At 45.5% G+C, this 20,792-nt stretch overlaps 1 protein-coding gene across 2 annotated transcripts in view; it reads left to right on the top strand.

The window, feature by feature from the left end:
• Positions 1-20,792, top strand: part of Itpr2 (inositol 1,4,5-trisphosphate receptor type 2) — a 457,151-nt gene that overhangs the window by 121,403 nt on the left and 314,956 nt on the right. For both annotated transcript variants that reach the window (XM_045139538.1, XM_045139536.1), the window contains exons 12-15: positions 2,428-2,527; positions 3,692-3,852; positions 12,545-12,686; positions 15,162-15,323. In XM_045139538.1, coding sequence (XP_044995473.1) covers positions 2,428-2,527; positions 3,692-3,852; positions 12,545-12,686; positions 15,162-15,323 — 565 coding nt within the window. The remainder of the gene's footprint in view (positions 1-2,427; positions 2,528-3,691; positions 3,853-12,544; positions 12,687-15,161; positions 15,324-20,792) is intronic.

Here is a 20,792-nt window from a genome sequence, read left to right as displayed (position 1 = left end):
TGGGGGGGGGGTGTCCAGTGGATATTCCCACCAAGAGGAAAATTGCGGGATCTTGACCTTTTGTGAGTCCCATCCTCCCTGGTCACCAATGCAGTCTGTTCAGAGAGGCAATCTGACAGTGTGAGCTTGCTCAGGCCTCTGTTTTCCTTTTCCCAATATGGGCACCTTTTAAAAATATATTATATTTATATTTTTATTTATTTATTTGAGAGAGAGAGAGAGAGGAAGAGGCACATAGAGAGAATGGTCACACACAGCCTTCAGCCACTGCAGACGAACTCCAGATGCATGCACCACCTTGTGCATCTGGCTTACGTGGGTTCTGGGGAATCGAACCTGAGTAGTTAAGCTTCACAGGCAAGCCTCGTAACTGCTACTAATCGGCCATCTTTCCAGAATATGGGCGTCTTGATCATTACTGATCTTACCTCACTCATTTTAGATTTAAATCAACAAAATCAGGAGTCTTTCTTGAGTACTTAGTAAGAGAACTTGCTTCAAGGAATGGGGACAGAATCTCATTGAGAAGTGAATAGATGGACCCATGACCAGGCCCCCGAGCTTAGCTTTGCGTGGATGTGTTCATCTGTTGGAAACGCTTGGAGTTCTTCTCCAAGTTGTATAGAATTTTGTATTAACCTGGATTCAGTTGTTATCCACTGCTGTATAGCTAACATTAATTAATACTTAATAGTAACTACAGTTATATTAAGAGTCTTAAGCACTTTTTTATGTGCTAAACCTGTCCAGGTCTTCTTTTTTTGTGTGTGGGGGGGATTATGTCACTCTAGTCCAGGCTAACTCAGGCTTCACAGGCAAGCAAGCACGTTAACTATTAAGCCATCTCTCCAGCCCCTCCTCTGTCAAGTTCTTAGAAACTATCCTTTTTAAAAAAAGATTTATTTTTATTTATTATTAGAGACAGAGAGAGGGAGAGAGAGAAGAGACAGAGAGAGAATGGGCATGTCAGGTCTTCCAGCCACTGCAAACAAACTCCAGACACATGTACATCTGCCTTACATGGGACTTGGAGAATCGAACCTGGGTCCTTTGGTTTCACAGGCAAGCACCTTCACCACTAAGCCATCTCTCCAGCCCTCTTAATAACTATCTTATTCAATCCTGGCAACAACCTCCACATGTCTAGAACTAGAGGCTGAGTTAGAACAGGACTCCTCATGCTGGCTGTAAATGACAGCAGTGAAATTTCTCCATGTCCTGGTTCCTCTCAGATCTGTGACATTAGTCTAGGGGGAGTCAGGTGTCACCTGTGGTTTACAGTTTTCCTCCAACTTCAAACTCTTGTGTGAACATTTCCTGGGGGGATGTGAACCCGTCCATATTGGGTACCACAATGACAGACCACAGGAACTGTTCCACTGAAGCCTAGCATGATAATCCAGTGAGATTACTGGTGTTAAGTTACAGGAATATGGGTGAGGGGTTGCTGACCCCTAATATAGCTGGGTCCCTCAAAAGCCTCCTCAGCACGGATGGTGACTTCCCCATAGCTGCCTAGATGGAGTTCCTCTCGGGTTACCTTCCACACTCTGTGGACGCCAGCCCCTCCCCCTACTTTGTGCAGCCGGGGAAGAATCACACGTAGCTGGCCCACGTGCTGGGGTGGGGGGCTGGAGTCTCAGTCTGACGACCCTCCCCAACCCCTTTGCCTATGAGGGAATGCCAAACAGGCCTGATCTTAAGGATCTTGTAAATCAGTCACAGTTGGGCTGGAGGGATGGCTTAGCGGTAAGGGGTTGTCTGCAAAGCCAAAGGACTCAGGTTTGATTCTCTAGGACCCACGTTAGCCAGATGCATAAGGGGGGGGGGGCGCATGTGTCTGGAGTTTGTTTGCAGCGGCTGGAGGCCCTGCTGCGCCCATTCTCTCTCTCCCTCTTTCTCTGTCAAATAAATAAATAACAAAGTGGTCACGGCTGCCCTGATAAGTCTGGGAATGGCTGTTCTGTTCAGAGGACAACACCCCACATCTTTCAGTCTGTCACCCCTTGATCTTGGGTGAGGCTGAGAGCTGGCACTTGTAGCTGGCCCTCAGGAACGCCAGCGCTGCACATTTTCAGACAGGTCTTTGAGTTTCAGGGGCTTAGAGCCGGGCTTCGAGTCTTTCCTGCCCTTCAGGAAACTTGGGTGTCCGTAAGCAGTACAGATTCCCGCACACTGGCTTAATTTGGTGTGGGGGGCAGCCAGGCTGGGGGCTATGCAGCGCAGGTTGGGAACCAGTGATTGGAGTGAACCAGCTAATTGGCCTGTGTCTGAATGCAGACTTCTTCCTTAGGCCAGATGGATCTTGAGATAATTACTAGTCGGTGAAATATTTATATTCACATTTATGTGTGAAACTTATAAATATGTCAGTATGGAAAGTGAGCTAAATCTTTATCATTTTCTTTTGTACCGTTTTGCTCCTAGGAACTCCTATGTTCGGCTAAGACATTTGTGCACAAACACGTGGGTAACAAGTACTAACATCCCCATAGACATGGACGAAGAGAGGCCTGTTATGTTGAAGGTACGTGTTGCTTAACATGGTTTGACTTTCTGCTGTGTGCTGTGTTCATAGGATTGGGGGCGGTGACCGGCATGTTTCTTACAAGCCATGTTCACCAGGATTATATTGTGCGTGTCACATTTCTCTTTTTTTTTTTTTTTTAATTTTTTTTGGTTTATTTTTATTTATTTATTTGAGAGCAACAGACAGAGAAAGAGAGAGAGAGTGAGAATGGGCGCACCGAGGCTTCCAGCCACTGCAGACGAATTCCAGACGCGTGCGCCCCCTTGTGCATCTGGCTAACGTGGGTCCTGGGGAATCGAGCCGCGAACCGGGGTCCATAGGGTTCACAGGCAAGTGCTTAACCAGTAAGCCATCTCTCCAGCCCTGTGTCACATTTCTTGAAGAGCATTGGAAGCTCCTTCCCTTGCTGAGCTACGTGGGTTGGGTGCAACAGGGGATGCCATGCAGAGATCAGAAAGGCAGAGAGAGAAGATTCTAGAAGTGCCTCTTTTCTGTTGAAATGGAAGCAAAAGACAAGTGTGAAAGAGACACGTGGGGCTGGAGAGATGGCTTAGTGGTTAAGGCGCTTCCCTGCAAAGCCAAAGGACCCGGGGTCAGTTCCCCAGTACCCATTGTAAGACAGATGCACAGGGTGATGCATACCTCTGGAGTTCATTTGCAGCAGCTGGAGCCCTGGTGTGCTCACCCTCTCCCTCTCTGTATCTCAAATAGAAATAGTTAAGAAGGGCTGGAGAGATAGTTTAGCGGTTAAGGTGCATGCCTGTGAAGCCTAAGGACACAGGTTCGATTCCCCAGGACCCACGTAAGCCAGATGCGCATGGTGGCTCATGCATCTGGAGTTCATTTGCAGTGGCTAGAGGCCCTGGCGCACCCATTCTAACTTTCTCTATCTCTCTCTCCATCTCTCTGTCTCTAATAAATTAACAAAAAATAAAGTATTTTAAAACATAGTTAAGAAAAGGACACGTTTCCAGAGGTGCTTTGAGAGCAGGGCAGGAAATGTGCTGGAAGACCATGTGTCCTCTGCAGCTTTTCCTAGTGAGCAGTGCACGTGGGTGTTCCCGCGCCTGGCTTGTGTGTCTGGGCCCGGTCTTCTCAGACGGCACTGAGATGTGCGGCAGCCAGAGCGCGCGGCACATTTAATGGGAAAACACATTCCAGATCGGAACGTGCCAGACCAAGGAGGACAGAGAAGCCTTTGCCATCGTGTGTGTGCCGCTGTCGGAGGTCCGGGACTTGGACTTCGCCAACGACGCGAGCAAGGTGCTGGCGACCACCGTGGAGAAGCTGGAGAGCGGGGCCATCACCCAGAACGAAAGAAGGTGCGTGACCTGCTCGCTTGTGCAGCCTGGGCGCGGTGCATGTGCCCGTGATCCCGGCACTCAGGAGGTGGAGGCAGGAGGATCATGGCGAGTTCCAGCTACATAAGCAAGTCGGAGGCTGGTCTGGGGATACATGACGCCCTGACTCAAAAACAAACAACAAAACCCCCAAATCTCTCTCTCTCTCTCTCTCTCTCTCACACACACACACACACACACATGTCCATTGTCAGCTTTTACAATAAATTCAGCATCCAGAATGAGGTGGGACTGTGATTCCTTGTGATCGTGATGACTAAGTGAAATGGCAAAAAACCAATCTCCTTTCCTCGTTTTAGCTTGGCTTGAAGCAGCTCTTTACAGTGACTGTCTGATCTTTTCTTCCTGAATGCCTTGTAAGAGACTCACCGTTGGCGGTGTGGGATCATGTACCGGGACTTACAAGTCCGTGTTTTCATTCCCAACACATTTCTCAGCCCTGGTGCCACAGAATAAACGTATAAACCAGGAAAAAAAAATGTGCAATGTGAGCTGTCTGCCTGAATAACTCGCCAGAGAAAGTGGATCCTTGAGTCTTGTTTCTTTTCTTTTTTTTGCATGTGTATGTACATGTGGGGTATATGCATGTGTACATGTGTTCACATGTATGTGTGCATGTGGAGGTCAATAGTAGTGTCTTCCTGAGGCCCTCTCCACCTTACTCTTTGAGGCAGTGTCTCTTGCTGAACCTAGAGCTCGCTGGGTTGTTCAGACAGCTGGCCAGTGAATGCCATGGATTCCCTGTCTCTTCCTTCCCAGTGGTGGGATCACAGACACATTGCTACCACTCTTGGCTTTATTTGTTTGTTTGTTTGTTTTGTTTTTTGGTTTTTCGAGGTAGGGTCTCACTCTGGTCCAGGCTGACCTGGAAATAACTCTGTAGTCTCAGGGTGGCCTTGAACTCACAGTGATCCTCCTACCTCTGCCTCCCGAGTGCTGGGATTAAAGGCGTGCGCCACCATGCCCGGCTACTCTTGGCTTTCTATGTGAGCTCTGGGGATCCGAACTCAGACCTTCATGCTTGTGTGGCAAACACTTTACTGATGGAGCCACCTCCCGAGCCCTAGATCACTGATTATTAAGCTTATTGTTTTTGGAAATAAGCAAGAAAGAGAATGATATCAGTAGCTAGAAATGATTGCATCTCTACTTAGGGCTCAAGTAAACTTGGGCTGGGGGTGGGCGGGCAGCAAAAGAGCCTTGATGTCACAAAGCGGAGATGGCGTTAGCGAGGGAGGCGGATGGCTGAGGAGGGTGAAGGGCTCCTGTGGTGGCCACTGCCCAGTCGACTGATGACTTGGTGGGGTTTGCACTGAGAGTATCCTATAACTAAATGCACGTGTTCTAGAAACCTCTGGATAAATGTTTTACATACGGAGGGACAGAAAATCCAGCTTACTTCTCCTCTCCATAAAATAGTAACCTTACAGATGCAGGCAAACAGGCTAGCTGGTCTTGAACTCTGACCTCTCTCTGTCCCACCAGGCACCCACATTTGACAACTGCCATTTGTTTAATCTTACCTCTGCTCTATTATGGCAAATGAATAAAGGCTAGAAAATGGACAGCTGTCCCTCTTACACGTTACAGAGAACTAAAGACCTGAACTAAATTATGATAGGAAATGGATTCCAAGGTCCAGATAGGATTTTTTTTTTTTTGCTTCCTATTTATCTAATTCCTTTTAATTTAAAAAATTTAAATTACATTTCATTTATTTATTTATTTGCAAGCGGAGAGAGACAGATAGAAGAAGCAGAGAGAGAATGGGTGCACCAGGGCCTCCAGCCACTGCAAACGAACTTTAGATGTATGCACCACTTTATGCATCTGGCTTTATGTAGGTACTGGGGAATCAAATGCAGGTCATTAAGCTTTTCAGGCAAGCACCTTAACCACTGAGCTATCTTATCTCTCCAGACCTAAATAATAATAATAAAATATTAACAACAAATGTGGGTTTGTTTTTTTTTTGTTGTTGTTGTTTTTTTCAGGGTAGGGTCTTGCTCTAGTCCAGGCTAACTTTGAATTCACAGTGATCATCAGCTTTCTGAGTGCTGGGATTAAAGGGGTGAACTGCCACACCTGGAGTAACTCTTTTTTATTTTATTTTAAAATATTTAAATATTTATTTATTTATTTGAGAGAGTATGGGCGCACCAGGGCCTCTTGCCACTGTACGTAATCTCTAGCCGCATGAGTAGTTTGTGCGTTTGGCTTCACACGGGTGCTGGGGACCTGCAGAATCGAACCTTGAGCTGCCAGGCTTTGCAGACCAGCACCTTTAACTGCTGAGCCATCTCTCCAGCCCCCTTTATTTTATTTTAATTAGAAAATTTTATACATGTATATGGCATCTTAAAAATTTATTTTGAGAGAGAGAGAATTGTTGTTCCAGGGCCTCAGCTACTACAATCAAATTCCAGACGCTTTGCCACCTAGTGGGCGTGTGTGACCTTGCGCTTGCCTCACTTGTGCGTCTGGCTTATATGGGATCTGGAGAGGCCAATATGGGCCCTTAGGCTTCTCAGGCAAGCGCCTTAACCTGTAAGCCATGTCTCCAGCCCTGTGTATAAGACATCTTGAAAATTAGGGGATTATGTTAACCATATTTTGTCCACCCACTACCCATCCCCGTCCACTGAACCCCTTCTTTCCATCTAGGCTCCTTTCTTCTTGTCTACTTTGATGTCTTTTATTTTTTGTGTATTTGTGTGACTCATTGAGTTTAATTAGGGTTGCCTTCATGAAAATGAGTGGGGGATTGTTTTTTGTTTGTTTATTTTCATTTATTTGAGAGCACCAGACAAATAGAGAAAGAGGGAGAGGGAAGAAGGGAGGGAGAGAGAGAGAGAGAGAGGGAGAGAGGGAGAGAATGGACGCACCAGGGCCTCCAGCCACTGCAAACGAACTCCAGACGCGTGCGCCCCCTTGTGCATCTGGCTAACGTGGGACCTGGGGAACTGAGCCTCGAACTGGGGTCCTTAGGCTTCTCAGGCAAGCGCTTAACTGCTAAACCATCTCTCCAGCCCAGAATGGGGGATTATTTATCAGACAGCTTTCAATTCACCAGTGGCCACATCAGTGCAGAAAATGTCTCCTGCTTCTCAGCAACCATTACCTGAATTCATTTCTGTCTCTTCTCCTTTCACATATGCACAGAGATTTGCTAAGCCTTTCTAAAAAGTCTCCCTTGACAAACTGGAAGGTATTTGTTAAAGAAAAGACCAGAAAAAGATTGATGTCTAGCCACCCCCCACCCACCCATTGGATGTCAATTCCACTTGCCGACAAGGACTTGTCTTAAAGTGTATCAGGAAGGTGTTATTCCGGGCTGACATGAGAATCACACTTTTTTTTATTTCTCCCGCTTCTTTTTCAACTGCTTTGGAGTGAAAGAAAATAGCAAGGAAAGAGAAGGTTTTGCAGAGAAACATGAAATTACAATATTGATGCTAATTTAATAATTTCTGAAAAGCCATCTCTTGTCAAACAGCAGAGTGTATGGGTATCGCTTAATGCATTATTATTTTCTCAGTCTTAGGATTCAACATGCTTTTTCTTTTTTTTTCTGAAAAGAACTGAGAACTCTGACTTTTTGTCCCCACTGTGGAAAGTGAAGTTATTATTAGATACTCTTTTCACGGAAAGCCAGGAAGAAGGCTTCAAGGTCGAAGGGAGGGTTCGAGAATACCGCAGGTGTCTCAGAATGCCTGTGGTGTGGTGTCCTCTGTCTTTCTGTCTTGTAGTTCTGTCTTTCCTCACCCCAGGAAGGGACTCAGTAGGCTCTGCTCATGTGCTGTGCTTCGAGACCTCCAGCCTGATCTTTTTCACTTGAATTTTCTGCCCTCAGTCTTTGCACCCACAGCAGTGAAATAGTGTGTACCGGGAACATGTTGAAGGGAGGAAGCGTGGAACAGGAGGTGTGAACTACTCTTCTGAGCTTCTGGAAGCATCACTCCGTTCTTAGCAAACTCTGCCTCACTTGTTTTGCTCTCAGAGGGGTCCTGCACAGCACTGCTGTTCATAGATGCAATTAGCTCAGTGTTACTGAACCGTACCTATGTGCCGGGTGCTGGCCACACGACATGTGTATGGTGACATGTGTATGATGCTACCGTGAAGGTGATGGTAGAAGATGGTACCCATGTCTTTGTGTAGCTGAGTCTGGGGGCATAGCTCAGGGGTAAAATGTTTGCCTGGCAGGGCCACTGAGTTGATATCCAGTTCCAGTGGCATAACAAGACCATGTCTTCATGAAACACACTTGGGTGAAGGTTCTAGCAAATGTGTCATATAAACTATGATGCAGCATGTTTTTAAAAAAATATTGTATTTACTTATGAGAGAAAGAGAGAGAGAGAGAGAATGAGAGAGAGAGAGAGAGAGACCGAGCAAACAAGGGCCTCCAGCCACTGCAAGCAAACTACAGACATATGAGCCACCTTGTGCAGCTGGTTTATGTGGGTCCCGGGGAATCGAACCTGGGTCCTTAGGCTTGACAGGCTAGCACCTTAACTGCTAAGCCATCTCTCCAGCCCCAGCATGTTTTTAATTGGGAAACATTTTTTTTTCCCCCTAAAACTTGGTAATTTCTATTTAACTCAGTGTGCCACTTTTGCTTGCTTCTCTTCCTTGCGCTCACTTCTGTTTGGACTCATGTCTCTTGAAATGTCTGTGAGGTAAGTTTTTAGTTTTCACATATGTGAAAATGTGTGTGTGTGTGTGTGTGTGTTGCTGAGGACAGAATCCAGGCTCTCACCCGTGTAGGCAAATACTATACTATTGAACCACACTCCAGTGTAAGTTATTTCCTGTTCTCTTAAGTGACATCTTGTGTGTGAATGTTAGGTTGGCAGCTGTTCCCTTCAGTAGTTTAAATCTGTAATGGTACCATTGTCTGCCGTCTCTTATATTTCAGAAGTTTGCTGTCAGTAGACTTGTTATGACATTTAACTTATATGCTTAGTTTGAATACTTAAGGTTTCCTTTAATTCTGGAAATGTTTTAGCCATTTTCCCTCAAAGATTACTTATGTATTTCATCTTTTCTCTGTGTAGGAACATCTATGTGGGGTCTCTTAAGTCTTCCTCCCTCGCTCTTCCCTTTAAAAATCTCTATGCTAATGTCTGCAGCTATTGCCTAAAAGTTTTTTTTTTTTTGGTGTTTGTGTAGCATGTGATGTGTGTGTGTGTGTGTGTGTGTGTGTGTGTGTGTGTGTATGCACATGTGTGTGCAGGTGTGCTCTCACTGCATACACAGGTGTGGAGGCCAGAGGAAGATGAACGGTCTTCTCGATTATTCTTTGGGCTTTATTCCTTGGAGACAAGTTCTCTCACTGAAAGCCCGGCTTGCACCTCCTTCCCCCAGAAAGGCCTTTTGTTTTACATGGGTTCTGGGGATTGAAACCAGGTCCTTATGCCCATAGGGCACACAATTTACTGACCGAGCCATTTCCCTGAGCCCTAGAAAGAGGTTTTATTAAAAGAAAATTAGTGGGCTGGAGGGATAGCTTAGGGGTCAGTGTGCTTGCCTGCAAAGCCAAAGGGCCCAATTTTGATTCCTCAGAACCCACGTAAGCCAGATGTACAAGGTGGCACATGCATCTAGAGTTTGCTTTCAGTGGCTGGAGGCTCAGTACACCTATTCTCTCTTTCTCAAATAAATGAATAATTTAAAAAAGAAAATCCGTCAGGCTACATGAGTTAGAAGGATTTAATCAACCGATATAGAATTGGAGCTAAGTTTCATTTAAACTGAACATAAACCTGCCCCTTCCCCCACCCAACAAACAAGCACACGTGGAAGTCTGGAGCTCTTGGCTTCCTTTGTCACATTTGAAGGGCCTCTGTGGTCTAGTCACTCCCAGTCAAGACAGATTTGTAGTGATTCCCATTCATGTCTTAATTTTCAAGGCTGGGGCAATGCTTAGGCCTTAAAAGATGCCTTTGCAGCCCGGGTTCAATATCCTATCCATCCACATAAAGTTGGAATCACAAAAATTAGTACAAGTGTCTGGCACTCTGTTTGTAGTGGCAAGAGATTCCCCATGCACACGCCCAATGTACACATCGATAAATAAATTAAAAGGCTTGATTTTCTCACTCATCACTCCATGAACCATCACCCATTTCTATAGTAGTCTGGGGTTGTGTACAAAACAGTGTTTCCATCCTAAACACCTAGATACAGTTGTTGAATTAGCCTGAGGAAATTTATTAATAGTTCTAAAAGAAAATGCAAATATTTATGCTCAAACTGCACGTGCACTGAGCAGATATGCACTGAGCCGCCACTTAATTCCAGGTCGCTGAAATACCTGAAGAGATTGGAAGGCATTAAGCCAAAACTGCAGACGTTCCCACCACATCTGAAGATCACGAATTGTCTTTTATATGTCTGTGGTTGTGTCTGAGGTCAAACCTTAGTACATCAGTAAATGCTATCAGGTGGACCTGCTTTTTTTGTGTGTTTATTTTTATTTATTAATTTGAGAGTGATAGAAAGAGAGAGAAAGAGGCAGAGAGAGAGAGAAAGAGAGAGAGAGGGAGAGAGGGAGAATGGGTGCGCCAGGTCCTCTAGCCACTGCAAATAAACTCCAGACACCTGCGCCCCCTTGTGCATCTGGCTTGTGTGGGTCCTGGGGAATTGAGACTTGAACTGGGGTCCTTAGGCTTCACAGGTAAGTGCTTAACTGCTAAGCCATCTCTCCAGCCTGCTTTCTTTTTTAAAAAAATATATATTTTATTTATTTATTTGAGAGAGAAACAGAGGAGGGGGAAGAAAGAGAGAGAGAGAGAAAGAGAGAGAATGGGAATGCCAGGGCCTCCAGCCACTGCAAATGGACTCCAGATGCTTGTGCCCCCTTGTGCATCTGGCTTCTGTGGGTTCTGTAGAATTGAACTGGGATCCTTTGGCTTTGCAGGCAAATGCCTTAAAAGCTAAGCCATCTCTCCAGACCCATGCTTCACCCCCCTCCACAAAAATTGGGTTAAAGTTTAAAATAGACACACCAGGGATATGTAGACTCCCTGGAACTTCCCTGTGGAGTTGATACTGAATTGTGGGTCGTGGTGGGTCTCCTCCCCATTCCTTCCCGCGAGGTCTGCTTGGCGGTGGGACCAGCTACAGACGCTCCTAGCAGGAGGCAGCCCGTGTTTTTCTGGAACATGGATTCTTCCATTGAGCTTTTGTCACTGTTCTACTCAGAACTGAATGGTTATTCTAACAGTAAGCAGATGAGGCTATTTTAGGTATTTTTGCTTTATTTTTGTTAAAGTTATTTATTTACTAGAAAGAGAGGGACAGAAATGTGAGGGCCCTCAGCAGTTGCGAAAGAACTCCAGATGCATGTGCCACCTTGTGTATCTGGCTTATGTCATGGGTCCTGGGGAAATTGAACCTGGGTCCTTTGTCTTTGCAGGCAAACGCCTTAACCACTAAGCTCTATTTTTGCTTTATTATCAACAAAGAAGGTCAGACTGAAATGTGGCTCAGTGATAGATTGTTTTCCTGGCCCTGTGTTTGATCCCCAGGGCCACATAAACCTGGGCATGGTGGCACATGCCTGTGAATCCAAGCACTGGCAGGTGAGGACAGGCCAGGGACCCTGTCTCAAAAAACAAACAAACAAACAAAAAGAACCCAACCAACCAAACAAAAACCAAGGGAAATCTGGAGTTCTCTTATCAGTTCTTATGTTCTTGGGGCTCCCTGAGCTTCATTGCTTTTTTTTGTTTGTTTATTTTTATTTATTTGAGAACAACAGACAGAGAAAGAGGCAGAGAGAGAGAGAGAGAGAGAGAGAGAGAGAGAGAGAGAGAGAGAGAGATAATGGGCGCACCAGGGTCTTTAGCCTCTGCAACCGAACTGCAGACACATGCACCCCCTTGTGCATCTGGCTAACATTGGTCCTGGGGAATCGAGCCTCGAACCAGAGTCCTTAGGCTTCACAGGCAAGTGCTTCACTGCTAAGCCATCTCTCCAGCCTGCTGAGCTTCACTTCTTAATAGACTTTACAATACCTGCTCAGATCCGGAGGCAAAGTAGGGATGGCAGAAACTGGATAAGAAATATTGTCGTCAAGTTGAGTTGACTTGCAGCTGTATTAGAAACCATGTTTGCTGGTTAAATACTTTTTTCAAAAAAATATTTTTTTGTTTTTTTGAGGTAGGGTCTCACTTTAGTTCAGGCTGACCTAGAACTCACTATGTAGTCTCAGGATGGCCTTGAGCTCATGGCGATCCTCCTACCTCTGCCTCCCGAGTGCTGGAATTAAAGGTGTGTGACACCATGCCTGGCTAAAATATTTTTATTTTTATTTATTTGGCAGAGAAAGAGGGGGGAGGGAAGGAGGAAGAGAGAGAGAGAGGGAGGTGGGAGAGAATGGGTGCGCCAGAGCTTCTAGCCCCTGGTAATGAACTCCAGATGTGTGCGCCCCCTTGTGCATCTGACTAATGTGGGTCCTGGGGAATTGAACCTGGGTCCTTTGGCTTTGCAGGCAAACACCTTAACCACTAAGCCATCCCTCCAGCCCTGATTAAATACTTTTTTAAAATTAAAAATCACTTGAAATTTATTAGTGTTTCAGTTCTCAGATTTACTTGATAAAATTAAGTCAGAGAAAACCTTCTTTTCCCCCACTTCATGACAGGTTTGTAACTAAACTGTTGGAAGAGCTCATCTTCTTTGTTGCCGACGTGCCTAACAACGGACAGGAAGTTTTGGATGTGGTCATCACCAAGCCAAACCGTGAACGCCAGAAACTAATGAGGGAACAAAACATACTGGCCCAGGTGAACTTTCTCATGGACTTGCCTATTTCCCGTTTGGAATTACAGTGTCAGGAATGTTCTTGTATCAATTATCTGTTATATATTGCTGTGTAACAAATGACCCCCAAGCGAGCACTTACTGCTACTTCTGAGGATGAAAAATTGAGGTGTGGATTTGGTGTGTGTGTGTGGGGGGTGGGGATTATGACTCCATGTTTTCCACAGGGTCAAGGTCAAGGTCACAGATGGGAGTGCTGTGGTCTCAAGGTTGACTGGAGGAGACATCTCTACCCAGATGGCTCATGTAGCAATCTTACTTAGAAGTGAACGGAGCGGGGGGGGGACCACAGATGTGGCCATAGTTTCTTCACAAGCTTCTCTTAAGTGTCAAACCCGTCAGTTCTGTGAGTCACTAGAAGAAACTTAATCAATCTGCCCATGGTTGAAGAAGGGAATTCTAGAAGGATGGAGGTAAAAGCAGGCAGCGAGTGTTTAGGGCTGACCAGTATGGAGGTGCCTGTCACAGGTCTCCAAGACACACTAAGCCACCAAGATGTCTTCAGAGACTGTCGTCGAAAGATTTCTGGGTTGACTTTCCAGGTGAACTTGGAAAGTGCCTTTCCCACCTGCCTCCTTCCTCTTTCCTGCTTTCTCGGGAAGGAGGAAAGTGGGAAAGTTGTTTCTGTAACATGCCAGAGCTTTTCCCAGAAAGACCATAGTTGTCCCTGTGCCCTGTCGTCCTGAGGTTGCTCAGGGCACACAGCAAATGGGTTCATTTCCAATACAGCGTGCACAGCTGCATTTCTGTGTTTATTTATTTATTTATTTATTTTTTTGAGGTAGGGTCTTGCTTTAGCCCAGGCTGAGCTGGAACTCACTACGTTGTCTCAGGATGGCCTCAAACTCATGGCGATCCCCCTACCTCTGCCTCCCACATGCTGGGATTAAAGGTGGGCACCCCACGCCCAGCTGTGTTTATTTTATTATTGGCTACTTAGGATAATTGGCTTTGGCATTAACTGAGTATGCTGTCAAGACAGATATTTAAGAACACAACAGTTATGTCAGCACACATGTCCTTGTTGAGTTGGGGAAGTAACACAGTAGATGTATTGCTGATTAATATCTATAGCTGATTGTCTAAACTATAAATTAAGTAAAAGGTCAGAAGTCTAATGGGACAGAGTCTTTTCTGACATCAGCAATTCTTTTGTAAAACAAAACTTGATTTCTAGTGCTTCTAGTACCTTAGATGATTTACTAGTGTTATAACTAATATATGTCAAGTGTATTTTGTAATTATAAATATGAATGTTATATAAAATAAAATTCATATATATAATATATATAAATATTATAACATGAATATGAAACTCAAGGCTTCGCAAATACAAAACTCCTAAGCATAGTTTCATATTTCATAAACTGCAAAGGATAACTCCTCCCCATTCTGTATTATTGCAATGATGCCCTTGGCTTTGATGTCCACGTTCTTTCTTAGGTAATTTTCTCACCCCCTGCCTCCACTGCAGGATACCCCTCTGCTGTCCCTTCCCCACTGCTTTCTAAATGCTTCTCGACCTCGAACCTTCTAGCAGGAATTAGGTTCGTTGGGCCCGGCTGTACTGTGGTTCCTTATTTTTCACATTGCTTTGACCACATATTTGTAGACCGTGGACAGTGGATTCACCATCTTAGACGAGGTTTCACACGCTTGGATTTGCTGAAACTTACTGAACATACGTGTTCAGAATTGTTATTTCCTCTTACCTAGAAAGAGGGAAAAGCAATATTTGGAAGCAACCTTCTGATGTGTGATTCAGGTCAAAAGTAAATGCCCCTTTATGTGAAATAGCTTGTGAAAGTTGTGGGAAACACTAGAAGACACTACGAATCATATAAAAATTATATTTTGGTTCATCTGAATATGTTCATGTAACTTGGTGTATAACACCTTTACTATTTCACATTTAAATGAAACATGATTTTTAAATAAAGTTAAGAAATTTATTTAATTTTTTAAACATAAGTTTATTTCCCAGCAAAGAGATAATGAGTGTGTGTGTGGGTGGGTGTGTGTGGGTGGGTGTGTGGGTGTGCCAGGGCCTCTAGCCACTGCAAATGAACTCCAGGTGCGTGTGCCACTTTGTGCATCTGGCTTATATGGGTACTGGGGAATCAGACCCTGGTCATTAGGCTTTGCAGGCAAGTGCCCTAACTGCTGAGCCATCTCTCCGGGCCCCCAACAATTTATTTAAATCATGGTTTTGTTTAGGTTTTGGAGCTCTCTCAGCGGCGCCTGGTTGGTGTGTTATTATTATGCGGGGGAGACCCCTGTACCCTTAAGCACTCCCCACTTTGCATCGATTCTGCTCAGATACCATGGAAGTGTTATAGACTCAATGCTGTTATTTGCAGAAGACGCAGAAACGCAATAGGCTGCAGAATTTTCACCCTGTTCATCAGAATAGCGCCTCTTCCCGTTATCCCTGGCAGGTTTTCGGGATTCTCAAAACACCCTTCAAGGAGAAAGCCGGCGAGGGTGCCATGCTGAGGCTCGAAGACCTGGGCGACCAGCGGTATGCCCCCTACAAGTACATGTTGCGCCTCTGCTACCGAGTGCTGCGTCACTCCCAGCAGGACTACCGGAAGAATCAGGTAAGGCCCCAGGGGACCCTCATCCGGGCTGGGCTTCACGCTTATTTTTCGGATGCCTTCTGTGAAGTGTGGACCGGTAGCAAGGGGAAATTTGATCCTGTGATGAGATGTTTCGTGCCGGCGCCTCAAAGAACCGTTTGTAAGTATTCGCGAGCACCGGGATTCGTTCTTCTGTATGAAGTTAGAATTGCTGGGGTTGGGAGGCTCTGAGTGTTTATGTGGGCCCTGTGACAGGTTAATGGCTCTTGCTGAGCCGGGGGGCAGCCCTGGTGTGCTCTAGAGCCAGGGCTTGTAAGGTGCGACCTTAACCAGGTGTGCCCAGCGGTGCATCGTCTGGTGGAAAATGGAATGCCATCGGCATCTGAGATACGTGCAGGAAGCAAGAAAGGGGCTGGAAAGGCACCTAGGGTCGTGAGGTCGTCCGAGCTGTTGAAGACAAGGCACCTCTCAAAAGGGTCCAGCAATGGGGCTCAAAGCTCTGACCAGCTAAATGAAATTTACTTCCAGTCTCCTTTTATCTCAGCACACGTGAATTTTACATGCCTTCAACTGCGTCAGGGTTTAACATAGGCCTGTTTAAAATTAACCATAGGGCTGGAGAGATGGCTTAGTGGTTAAGCGCTTGCCTGTGAAGCCTAAGGACCCCGGTTCGAGGCTCGGTTCCCCAGGTCCCACGTTAGCCAGATGCACAAGGGGGCGCACGCGTCTGGAGTTCGTTTGCAGAGGCTGGAAGCCCTGGCGCACCCATTCTCTCTCTCTCTCCCTCTATCTGTCTTTTCTCTATATCTGTCACTCTCAAATAAATAAATAAATAAATAAATAAATAAATAAATAATGAACAAAAAAATTAACCGTAATTTGGGGCTTGCTTGCTCTCCTGTGTTCTTCTTGACCAGCACGAGGGGAGAAAGCTTCAGCGAGGTTTTGATGAGTTTGGTCCATGAGGAAGGACTGGGAAAGAGTGCCTGGAGTCACTTGCTGGAGAGCAGATGGCATCTGGGAATGGCTTGCCGCTTACCCGGTGCTTGCTCTGAGCCAGGCTCGGTTTTAAGCAGTTTTCACAAATGCATTCTGATGAGGAGCCTGGGCACAGAGAAGTCAAGGAACTTACCTAAGTTTGTATAGATTTTTTTTTGTGTGTGTGTGTTTGTGGTTGTTTCCTTTGTGGTGCTGGGGATTGGACTCAGGGCCTCACGCACCAGATGTTACTACAGAGCTCTACCCTAGCTTCCAGGTTGTAGGTTATTTTTTATTTTTATTTTTATTTATTTATTTATTTTTTGGTTTTTTGAGATAGGGTCTCACTGTAGCCCAGGCTGAACTGGGATTCATTATGGAGTTTCAGGGTGGCCTCGAACTCACGGCAATCCTCCTACCTCTGCCTCCCAAGTGCCGGGATTAAAGGTGTGCGCCACCACGCTTGGCCCAGGTTGTAGTTTTAAGAACAGATCCAGTAAGCACACTCAGGCTCTTAACTGTCACCCTGCTGGCTCTTTGTAGCTTGAAAGTACTTTAGCAGGAAAACAATGTTTTTTTTTTTTATATTTTGTTTATTTTTATTTATTTATTTGAGAGTGACAGACAGAGAGAGAAGGAAGGAGAGAGAGAGAGAGAGAGAGGGAGAGAATGGGCGTGCTAGGGCCTCCAGCCACTGCAAACGAGTTCCAGACACGTGGGCCCCCTTGTACATCTGGCTGACGTGGGTCCTGGGGAATCGAGCCTCAAACCGGGGTCCTTAGGTTTCACAGGCGAGCGCTTAACTGCTAAGCCATCTCTCCAGCCCAAAACAATGTTTTTTATTTTTTTCTTTAAGAAGAATATGTTAAAGTATGTTGGCTTTGGAATTCTGCTTCAAGGTTAAGAAACGTGCAAGTGGGTTAGCTGAAAGTTAAATAATATGGCAGGAAACAGGAGCGGGGGCGGGGGGACAGTAGGAGCACATCCTTCAATAATTTCTGTGCCAGTTACTTTCTCATTGCTGAGACAAAATAGCCAAGCGGAAGCAGCTTAAGGAAAGCAAGGGTTGATTTTTCAGCATGCAGTTTCCAGGGGAAGTCAGGTTATGGGAGGGGAAGCTTGGCAGGAACAGGAAGCTGGCTCACGCTGCCATGTCAGTTGAGAGGAAGTAAGAGTGTGGAGGAGAGCTAGTGTGGCCAGAGTGAAACACCCCAAGGCCCACCCTCATGACGTGCTTTCTCCATGAAGACTCTGCCCCCTACAGGTCCCCGTCTTTCCTAAACAGGGTCACTACCTGGGGGTAAAATATTCAAACCTCTGCCTATGATGGACGGACACTTTACATTCAAACCGCCAGGTTCTCATATGATCCTAGCGATGGACTCCTTTCTTTCCAGTTGAAAACACAGACCCTAGGATTCTGTTTTCTGCCTTCACTGCCCACCTTTCGCCGGGCGCAGGGCAGAAGGGAGTGCTGGAGGAAACATAGATCCTGAAAGTTAAATGATGTCCAGGTGCCCAGGCCTTCAGAGCAACGCCTCTGGAGATGTTTGCTGTGTGAGGGTTGGACTTACTCGTGCAGTGAAGTTGTTCTTATTTCTCTCCATTTCACATCTTGGGTCTGGAGAAATACACAGCAGCCCTTCTCTAAAAACTATCCCTTCCTTAAGTTGCTTCTTGTCAGGAATTTGGTTACAACCTTGAGAAACGTTACTTATGTGAGTAGCTCTCTGTTGCATTTTTTTCTTTTTAAAAGGCATTTATTGGGCTGGAGGGATGGCTTAGCAGTTTAGCCATTTGCCTGCCAAACTAAAGGACCCAGGTTCCATTCCCCAAGACCCACGTTAGCCAGATGCACAAGGGGGCGCACGTGTCTGGAGTTTGTTTGCAGTGGCTGGAGGCCCTGGTGTGCCCATTCTCTCTCTCTCTCTCTGTCAAACAAAAAAACAAATAAAATAATAATAATAAACATTTATTTATTTGAGAGGTAGAGTAGAGAGAAAGTCAGAGAGGGAAGGAGAGAGAAAGAGAGAGAGAGAGAGAGAGAGAGAATGAGAATGGACACGCCAGGGCCTCCTACCACTGCAAACTAACGCCAGATGCATCCACCCCTTTGTGAATCTGGCTTTTACATGGGTACTGGGGAATTGAATCTGGGTTGTCAGGCTTGGAAAGCAAGTACCCTTGGCTGCTGAGCCATCTCTTCAGCCCTGTTGGTTTTTAGGAAAAAAAATTTCAAATGTAGCCGAAAAACTTTCTCCTTTCTATTCGCACGAATGACCTTGGCTTCCTTTGTCCCCATATGTAACATGCAATTCATAGCACAGGGGTCCACGTGTGAGTCAGTGCTAACCCCCATATCTAGTACTGGGTCAACACTTACTGTTGTTTATAGAACATGGTTATGTGTCTAATTCCATTTAATTTTTTATCAACACCTGGGAAGTTTTACGTTTAGCCGAGGGTGAGTATAATAGTCATAAAAGTGTGAAAATCAACGCATGTCTTCAAAATGGTCTGCTGTGGAAGATATTCACTTTAATTGGCTGACCAATAAATAACAAAGCTGTAATTCTGAAAGACCACAGAAAGCCTGCCTGGCATGTAATTAGATTTGCACATCAGTTTCATTGTCAAGGAATAAGATGTGTTTTTACCCAATGCAAACCCACTTTCTAATCCATACATTTGCTCATTGTAGAAATAGAGGTAGGTTCCCAAGGAGAAATCTAGGGAAATGGAAGCATTTCATGGTGGAAAGGGAGGAAGCCTGCGAATTCTGTGGTTGCACAGATGAGCTGCTTGCACTAAGAATTTGGAAAATACCACTTTTTCCATTTACCTCAACTCGCAAGGACTCTTTGGACCACCTGTCCACTTTCAGCTCTTCATTTTCCATCCCTTACCACACAATAGCTGCAAGACCACCTTAGTGTAGAGAACTCAGCAAGCCACATTTCCTCACCACAGGGCCTCAGTGTGAGAAGCTTTCATTGCCTCACCTGCTCCTCTCCAGGCCTTCCCAAGACTGACTTCTGGTCACCGTCTCCATCCCTGCACAAAGGTCTCCTTTCAGTCCCTCTCACTTCAAGTTGCCACTTCTCTGTTTCTTTTTCTTTTCTTTTCTTTTCTTTTCTTTTCTTTTCTTTTCTTTTCTTTTCTTTTCTTTTTTCTCTTGTCTTCTCTTCTCTTCTCTTCTCTTCTCTTCTCTTCTCTTCTCTTCTCTTCTCTTCTCTTCTCTTCTCTTCTCTTCTCTTCTCTTCTCTTCTTTTCCCTTCCCTTCCCTTCCCTTCCCTTCCCTTCCCTTCCCTTCCCTTCCCTTCCCTTCCCCTTTCCCTTTCCCTTTCCCTTTCCCTTTCCCTTTCCCTTTCCCTTTCCCTTTCCCTTTCCCTTTCCCTCCCCTCCCCTCCCCTCCCCTCCCTTCCCTTCCCATCCCTTCCCCTTTCTTCCTTCCTTCCTTCCTTCCTTCCTCCCTCCCTCCCTCCCTCCCTCCCTCCCTCCCTCCCTCCCTCCCTCCTTCCTTCCTTCCTTTCTTCCTTCCTTCCTTCCTTCCTTCCATCCTTCCTTTCTTTGGTTTTTCGAGGTAGGGTCTCACTCTAGCCCAGGCTGACCTGGAATTCACTATATAGTCTCAGGGTGGCCTTGAACTCACAGCGATCCTTCTACCTCTGCCTCCTGAATGCTCTGATTGAAGGCTTGCGCCACCATACCTGGCTCTATTTTTTCTTTTTTCGTTTTTTGAGGCAGTGAAGTTGCCACTTCTCCCTTCTCTGGGCTTCATTTCACTCACCCTCATGTCCAATGATAGTATTTGGTTGCTCATTTGTCCTCATTTGGCTCAGTAGGATGTTAGCATGCTGAGAGTGGCTCTGCCTTATGTACGGCCATATCTGTAATCTCCCATGCAGTGTCTGAATGTCAGAAACCTCTAAGAAATGCCTGGGTATAATTAATAACATGACTAGTTATATTTGATAGACTTTTAATGATTGGACCCACTCTTAGTTTTTACCGTTATTTCCAAGAGAAGATGTTCACTGCGGTATATTTCTGAGAACAAAATCAACCCAAACCCACATGAGATCTTTAGGTGGCTACATAGACTCCTATACCTCAGGAATGAAACATCAGGCAGTCATTGGCTGGCATAATTTTGCCCAAAATCAATGTTAATGACATTTTGGTGAGAATTAGAAGAGCCTGTCTTAGACTAATGAAAGCCTGAGTTACTATAGTATAAAAACTTGGTATTTTAATTAGAACGAGTTTTGGTTTTTCCACTTACAAAAATGTAAGTACCTATGTTAAAAAATAATTTCTAGGGCTGGAGAGTTGGCTTAGCAGTTAAGCGCTTGCCTGTGAAGCCTAAGGACCCCGGTTTGAGGCTCGATTCTCCAGGACCCACGTTGGCCAGATGCACAAGGGGGTGCACGTGTCTGGGGTTCGTTTGCAGTGGCTGGAAGCCCTGGCGCACCCATTCTCTCTCTTTCTCTCTGCCTCTTTCTCTCTCTC

Source organism: Jaculus jaculus, chromosome 22 (assembly GCF_020740685.1).
Source record: "Jaculus jaculus isolate mJacJac1 chromosome 22, mJacJac1.mat.Y.cur, whole genome shotgun sequence".
NCBI classification, from domain to species: domain Eukaryota; kingdom Metazoa; phylum Chordata; class Mammalia; order Rodentia; family Dipodidae; genus Jaculus; species Jaculus jaculus.
This window is presented reverse-complemented; position numbering and strand designations above follow the sequence as displayed.